This window comes from Scophthalmus maximus, chromosome 7 (genome assembly GCF_022379125.1).
Source record: "Scophthalmus maximus strain ysfricsl-2021 chromosome 7, ASM2237912v1, whole genome shotgun sequence".
NCBI lineage: Eukaryota > Metazoa > Chordata > Actinopteri > Pleuronectiformes > Scophthalmidae > Scophthalmus > Scophthalmus maximus.
Window position 1 is genome coordinate 6,112,391 of NC_061521.1, and position 8,713 is coordinate 6,121,103.

At 39.7% G+C, this 8,713-nt stretch overlaps 1 protein-coding gene across 1 annotated transcript in view; it reads right to left on the reverse strand.

The window, feature by feature from the left end:
• Positions 1-8,713, reverse strand: part of LOC118315864 (voltage-dependent calcium channel subunit alpha-2/delta-4-like) — a 79,318-nt gene that overhangs the window by 19,698 nt on the left and 50,907 nt on the right. Inside the window, exon 28 of the mRNA XM_047333562.1 lies at positions 2,299-2,360. Within this exon, the coding sequence (XP_047189518.1) occupies positions 2,299-2,360 (62 nt within the window). The remainder of the gene's footprint in view (positions 1-2,298; positions 2,361-8,713) is intronic.

The following is an 8,713-nucleotide window of genomic DNA, read 5'->3' on the forward strand; positions in this document are numbered from 1 at the left end:
TCAATGTATTTTGGCGCTTTTCTTCATAAAAGCCACGCAAAAAAAATCTCTAGTTGCAAAAAAGTGTGATTCCACTGTCTTGTCTTTCCCAACATACTTTAATTAGCATGTTTGTTATTTGAATATTCTGGGTATGTCACCACAGTTACAGCAAGAGGGTCTTTACGATGATATCGCCGTCATTCCAGGTATGTTGAATCTCCGGTAAAAAAATGCCGTGTCTGCCTACTTGATGACGTATCCCGTTCCAAGGGGTATCCCATTTCGTTTGGGTAGATTTTCAACCCCTTCCCATTGTAACTGTTTCAATGGGAAGGGGCAAGTGGTAGGGGTAAAAATGAGAAATGGGATTGTGCCTTAGGGTCTGTCCCATTTCCCCTCACTTGGCCCTACCCCTTGACATTAGACCTCCCTTCTTCCCCTCCACCTGGTGTCACATCATCTGACCATCCTACGTTTGAAAGGCTGTTTGAAGTGGTTTGAAGGGGCAGATAACTCCCACCCCTTGATCTGCAAAAGGGTTGGGGCTGCTGTTCCACTCTCTGGTTTGACTAAACTGGACTTTGTCAGACCCAGCCTAGCCTGTTTTGAGACAGTTACCAACCTGGATGGCCCCTGTAGAAAAGCAGTGTAAATTACAACTCTAAATTTAAAGGAGCTCTTTGTAAGTTTTGCTGTTGCTACAAAGCAAATGTCAGCATTGACAGCGGTTCACTTACAGCAACAAATGGCTGTTAAAGCACATATGAAAACTTACAAATAGCTCCTTTAAAGCATGAGCCTTCTGCAAACTGGCAAGATAAAAGAAGAGAACAACTATTTAATGAAAACTTAGTCGTGACACTGAGAGCAGACTGAAGGGCAATAGGTACATTTTCATCATCCTTACTTTGTTCTCTTAAGGGTAAAATCCCATTTCATTGTAATTTTAATATAGTCTGAGCCATGCCACTTGAATCTTAATGAAAAGTCCAAGGAAATTTATGCCTTAAATACATAGCCTCTGTTCCCTGATGGATGTAAAGGTAGATTAAAGAAATAAGCTGTGTATCCAGAGGATACTTGATGGTCACTCATTTGTCCTTTGTCATGTATTCACTATTTACATGCTCAGCCAGTAACTAGTAGACCTAACTGCAAACCATATTACATCTCTGTGTGGTGCAGTATATCTTCCCACAAAGTAGGGTTGTATTAAAATATGAGGCTCCAACACAGCTAATGTGAAAGCTTGCTTCATTGTTGGACTCACGCAGCTCTCTGTTCCCTCAAAGGTCAGCACAGTCATAGTGCAAAAAAGTTTACACATGATCGTCATAGGGATGATCAAGATCGAAAGTTTAGCAGCAAACTAGAATGCTACGGACTACATCTAAATGAATGTAATGTAATGTACATTGTGAAGTAAACTATCACAATATTCATTTTCTAACCCAGTAACCTCGTCTGAAGCTCTATTTTTTGTGTTTTTGTTTAAATAAAGTTCTGAGGATCAGTGAGATACATACATGCGAATTCATGGATGTACAACACAATCTTTCTTCCATTCTTGTAGTGGAAAATATTAGCTTGACCTTACATTTCTCACTGTTTGTGACTGGTGTATGATGCAACTTTGCATGCCAAAGTTCACTATTAATGCAGCTGTGATGCTAACACTTAACTTCCACAAATTCAACTGGAGACAAATGCAAATTATTAATTTGGAAGGAAATGTATTCGGCACGTGTTAGACCTCAAGCACACACAAACTATTACTGGAGTATTCCACAACAGAGCAAATCACAGAACTCAGACCGTATTGAACTTAAAAAACAAAACAAACTAACATTGGAGGTTAGCCTATGGTTGCTTCGCTGCAGAAAAAAGCGATGGCAGTGCCAATCGTATTTGGCATGTGAGACGCTTAAATCAACAGCGTTGTGTCAATGGCGAGTACCTGCCCTTACACTGCCCCCACAGGTCATGTGTGTATTGCATTTGCGGATGCACAGCATTCATTTTCCGAATACGCGCCAAACAGATGCAGCGTATGCGTGTGGCAGCCATGATCTCATGCGTAGCTAAAAGTATATCTCTGGCCTTGGATGTAGAGTTTGTTTATTTTGAATGTAAGCGAACTCCACAGACTAGCTTTAACTGCTCTGTGTCCTTGTGATCAGGTTAGTGTTAGGGTTTAAGAAATAAGAGTTTAATATCTTTATTCATTCTCTAAAAGCCTCTGGAGATAACCACGTCAATGAAAAGTCCCCAAAAATGACATCAGCCAAAAGGTGTGAGAGTGAGTCATTCAGTCACCTGCTTAGTGATGGTCCAGAACCTCTTCTCCAGCAAATCCAAGGACATCTGCACCCCGATAGCTAAAAATAGAGGACACACACACACAAACACACAGCTTTGAGACAGAGGCAGGCCAAGATAGACTGAGCATTTTGCTGTGTTTGTGGAGGAAACAAGGTGGAGGCCAGGAAAGTCAACCCTAGGTTCACCTCTGCCGTATCCTGATGCTAATGAAGCGATGTCAACACTGATGAGCCTGATAGTGTGTTTGTGTGTGTGTGTGTATGTGTGCGCGCGCCCTGCAGGCTGGATAATGACACGTCCCTCAGTAATGCACCGGGGCAGGTTCCATCACTCTGAACATCAGAGTCCATGACACAGCAAGCAGCAAGAGGCATGTTGAACGGTGAACAGCTGATACTCTGTTGTTAGCAATCTGCAGTCTATGTATGCAACATGCATGCGACAATGTGTTGCTGGTGCGCCTTAGACTTTACTCACTCTGACAGTTCACTATACTCCTCCCCCATACCAACTGTCCAATCAGAACTGGTTTGTCAAACTTCTGATTTTTCCACACGGTGAAATGTATGGAGCTGTAGTTAACCTCATACACGACGGTTAAAACTTTCTGAATACCAGTACCAATAACCAAATACCAATTCTTTTTCAACCCATTATTTATCAATGTCTCAGTGTTTCTGAAATTAAATCAAAGAAAACTATTTGAAGTCATAAAAAGAGGGCGTCATGGAATATTTTTGTTAAAAGTAATCAAAAGTCTTGAGTCATCCAGCAGCCGAACACACTTATGACGTCCTTTCTACAGTGGAAATCACGTATCGTTCCGAGAGCTCATCTAGTTCATCCTAACACTGCTGCAAACGCTCATACATGTATTGCACTCGCAGGTTTCTGTCCAGTTTATCCCAAAGCAGTTCAACTCAGGCCTAAAAAGAAGATGTAAGAATTATGGAGCGCACTGTGGCTCTAGAATCCGTCAACGCAGCACTAATGTTTTAGCCTTTCTCAAGATCTGCGCCTTGACACAATCCTGTGTCTGAGGACTCCTGGCAAGGTTTTGCTGTGATATACATTGTCAACTGTGTGACCTTATGTAGACAGATGGCGTGTCCCTTTCCAAACCACAGGGGAACTCTGAACAACGTGTACACACATCTCAACGATGATCATGAGAAATGGGAGGCACCTGAGCTAAATTATTAGTGAATATTATACATAGTGAGTGAATATTTATGGGGTTTTGAGTGATGGCTTTTATATATTAGCATAAGGTTACAAAAAATGAGGGGTCTGAACACTTTTTGCACAGTACAGTACTACTTCCTGCAGTACAGTATTTTCTTCATATCGGCATTTCTGTGCTATCATTGATTTTTTACTCCCTCAAACCAAGGACCACCAACTCGAGCCGAGGAGGTTTGTCATCAACTAGAAAACCAAAAGTAGCTCTTTTTGTGTCTTGGACCATTGGGATTTCTCACAAGAAAGCAACATAATATCTCTAACTGTTTTTGTCACATCGATAATGAAAACTGCTCTTCACACAGCCAGCTCACCTACACACACACACACACACACACACACACTGGTATTATTGTGCTGGTATTATTGGAAAAACAGAACAGCTGTAAAAACTTTTATTTCTTTTCTATTCTTGGTATTGAGCTTCTAGCTGTTTCACTGACTGCAGATTCTCCTCTGATGCTGCCATACAAAAACAATAGACTTCACATCAAATAGCCGCGCATTTTTAATGCCGCCTTTGCAGCCAACTTCACTGATTGGGCCTTCCTTTGGTTCTTTCTTGGGTCTTTTCCAAATGCCCATTTACTATTTTAACATCTCATCAGAATCCAGACTAACTATTAACTCTTATTAACAGTCACTGTGTTTCCATTGTTCACCATATTACTCTTTACTCTTAGATTTAATTTATAAAGTTAAAATGTAACACCTTCCCCCGGCTAAATGATCACACTTGATTATTAGGGCCCGAGTCAATGACAAGCACCGACAATCGAGGACCTATTGTAATTGTAGGAATCATTACATTATTATGCAATTCAAATCATTCAAATCTAATTTGAGGGCTAAAACATGCTCGTTATTATTATTAGAATTATTAGAATTAGAATTAGAATGGAAATGGAAGCTTACTAAATCCACAGTATGCTACAATACAATAGAATATGACACACTACCAGAAAGCTGTGAAAAACGCAAGATCAGCATATTTTTCGGACCTACCTAAAAACAATCGCTACCCCAGAGTCATCAGTGTTATGATTAATTCTGTTCTCAATGATGCATCCGATATATATCTTATCTATATCTCCCATAAATTACCGGACAGAGAATATTGCTGCTCCTTTCATTGGGAAAATACAAAGTATTCAGTCATCTAATCCCTCAATTCTTCTCACATTGTTTCTTTTAATCATTAAAAGTTCCCATAATTTTGATCATTTCCCCACTTTTTTTAAACATGCAAACATTCCACCATTGCAAGACAACTATTTCTTAACTGTTAAGAAAGTTAATTTAACTATTAATGTCATCTATGAGTAGTAATGCTATTTCGAAAAGATTTCAGTCGGGTTTTAGAGCCTGCAGCACTCTTGGTAGTTATAAATAATCTGCTTCGAACAGCTGATTAAAGGTGACTGCTTTCAGATTTCAGCACTGCCTTTGACACGATCGATAACTCTTCTCTTCTTCAACGTCTAGGAATGTGGGTAGGTCTTAAGGGAGATGCTTTTACCCCGCTCATACCTCTCTAATAGAACACTATCTGTCATCTTTTCAAATGCCTGCTCCTCCGTTGTTCAATTTAATAGTGGAAGTCTCTAACCTCAGACCACACCTTTTTCATTATACGTGTTTCCTTTCAGCCAGATCATTCACAACCATGCTTTCTCCAACCGCTCTTATGCAGTTGACATGCACTTATATGTCCCAGTTCAGACGAACAAACCCCACAGTATTTCTTGTGAAACACTGTTTTTCCCCAAAAACTTGTTGTTAAAACCCCCAAACTGTGGAACAGTCAACCTGTTGAGATGAATAGTAAAACGGACTTTATTTATATAGCCCCTTTCCAGTCGTATCGACAACCCAAAGCTCTTTACCATGCAAGTCACATTCACCCATTCGTATAGCTCCTATACTGTAGATGCCTTTTTGATCACATATCATTCATACACTCCCGACACAGCTGTCAGGGACAATTTTAGAGTTAAGTGTCTTGGCCAAGGACACTTTCGCATGTGGACTGGAGGAAGGGGGGTTCATATTTATTTTGTTTGAGCTCTGTTGTTGGTCGCCACCACCTCTTGAGGTAAATATCTCAAGAACTGCTTAATTCTCCACAATGTTGAACAGCAACTCTCTGACGGTGTCCATCTGCTGTCGCTGAGCAGGTAGTGAACAGTCGCCTTATAAAACAGATAAATGACCAAATGTGATTACAAATGCGCTGAATTGCACCATAAAGCTCTGTAAAGTCGAGGGGGACTTCAGATTCACCTGATAATTCTTTGCAATTTCATAACACAAACACCTTTCACATTGTTTCAACATTTAATGTAATTTTGTCATTTAATATAATTTCATCATAAATATAGATTACAGCTGCTTAAAGGTTTTCTGGCTTGATAAATTGGCATTTTGGTTCAAACTTTTCCAGTTTTCAGTGTTAAAAGTCAGTTCATATGTCAGTGAAAAAGTTTAAATATGTTTCATATGAAAGATAACGTGATTGTAAAATGACATTTCATTTTTCCATTTGTGTGGACTGTGGTCCTGGGACTGAATGTATTTATAACAGTGAAAATATTTTTGCCTTTACTCATCACTGCATACAAACTGAGAAAAAGAGCATGAAATATGACGCTTATCTTGTTGTTCAGAGAGAGTTGTGACCTTTGGGTCGTTTAAACCTCTTAAGGCATCACTCTCCTTCATTCCTTTAAAATAGCCTCTCTGCAGACTCAGTGGTCTGCGGCTTTGCTCTGCTGTTTCATTTCTTTTTTTTGTTGTTGTTTTTTCTCCTTTCCTGTCAGCAGTGTCCTTACTGCTGCCCTTCAGCACTACAGCTGCATGTTGTCTGCTGCAGTCTGAGGGGACAACACACACCTGGGACATTTAGTATGTGTTCAGATGGGATCTTTTTCTGAGAAGATTGACATTTTATTGTCCAATTTACAACAAGCACTTACTGTCTTTTACATTTTGGGTGTTGTTGTTTTTTCCATTAATCGTGTCCTTTTTATCCATCTTCTCTCTATGTGCCCCCTCACATGTTTTTTTCTGGTGCTGGTTGTCAGTATGACTTTTTGATACCAGCCAATTTCACCACAGTGATCTATACATTTTCATTTTCTCTGACATACAAATGTGAAAATGCAGTAATTCCAATGAGCACAGACACAAACACTCTCTATTGACTTCGAAAATAAGCCCTTTTTCCCTGACTGATGCTCCTGCAGTTTTGAGTCCAGTGATCTTGTCTGTGTAAATCTGTCAGACATTTGATTTCACGGTGATTAAGTAAAACTAAACCAGCTAAAACCCAGCGGATTATTGAAATGAGTTTTGCATGAATTTTATTTCTTCATATATCTAGAGAGAAGAGAGAAGTTCATTCTTGTGCAAGATGTAATAAAATCCCCTTTCCCCAAATAATACATTTTGAGATCACAGCAACCTTTGACCACCAAGATCTAATCAGTTAATATTTGGGTCCAAGCAAATGTTTCTGCCAGATTTGAAGAAATTTCTTCCAGGCGTTCTTTGGATATCACGTTCCCAATAGTGGTACGGACTGACAACTTGAAAGCATAATGTCTCCATCTACGGCTGTCGCCGATGCAGAGGCATAACAAAAAAAATCATCTGGTGAAAACCGCACTGTCAAACTGTGTGTCTGTGTAACAGCCAGAGGAGAATTTGTTCTGAGAAGAAACTTTCTTGAGTTACGTGGGTCGCTTCTTGCGTTTCCAGCCCCCGCAAAGTCAGCGGGCAAAGGCAGATCCACTGTTAGTCAGTGTAATGTAAAAGTACAGTATGTTGCTGCTGTGAGTAAATCCACAGACAAATTGAATTTGGCCCGACATATCTACGATTTAATTTAACAGTTGCCATACAACTGTGCTTTTCATGTAAGGTACATTACAAATAAAATATGTTATTATTATTATCATTTTTACTATTATAGAAAAATGTTTGCTTACTAATTTAAAAAAGGGACAAAGAGTAATTCAGTAAGTAATTCAACTTCATTCAATGTATCTCACACAGTCAATTTATTTGACTCCATACTGGAATTAATAATGTAAAAAAACAATATTGCCAGAGCATCTAAAAAGAGTGCAGGGAAAAATTAAATCCGTACGAAACTAACTAAATTATGTATCTTATCCCTCCATGTCATAGAGTTGTTGTAATGTTGTCCAGAAAACACATTATTCAGTTACAGTATTGCACTGGATGACATGTTCCTTCATCACCATGAACACACACACACACACACACACACACACACACACACAGTTTGACTCAGTCCTCAACAGACTGTCCTGCTGCCTCAAACTACTATCCACAGCACCAAATGTGGTTTAATCCGCTGCTTAAAATAGTCCCCAACTTATGCACTATTTCCTTCTGTTTTCTTAACATCAAAAATAATCGGATCCACTGACTGACTGACTCATGTATATTGTAAAACATGAACTCCACTTTGTAGCCATGACTATGAATATTGCAGCGAAGAAGCCACAAATTAAACAAAGTGTAGATTCCTCACACACATCTTCAACGCGGGCAGCACAGACGATCTGAAACAGTCACCACAGTTTCAAGGTGGCCACACAAGATTAGTTTCATCAGTTCAGCATCTGACGAAGTGTGAAATATTGTCACAATCTCCTCGTATGTTCACAGAACATTATAACATCACAGTGAAGTTGAGCTTTGACCTTTCATTATCTATAGGCCTGTCACGGTAACTACTTTTTGTCAGACAATATATAAGGCCAGAATTATAACGATATTATTGTCATTTTATTTCAACTAGATCATGTGATCTTTTAGTAAAGGCTTATTGGTCGCGGCCTGTGTGAATCCCTGCACTCTTCTACATGATTTGTGTCGCTGCCAGTTTCCTCCTTTTCTTCAGCAGCGGGGGCAGTTCATCAAAGCAGCAATAGGGGCCAAATGTGAACTAAAGTACTACATGTTAAAGAGCTTTACTTGAGGTGCTTGTGCTGATGAGCAGGCTGACACAGTCGCACTCCCGCAGGACATCAAACACTGCGCATTGCTCCAAATCAATGCCGTGCTGTCTGCAGCTCACAAACGAGCTGCATTTACTGCATTTTGCCTTGTCGTCGCTTTCTCTGAAAAGTACAGT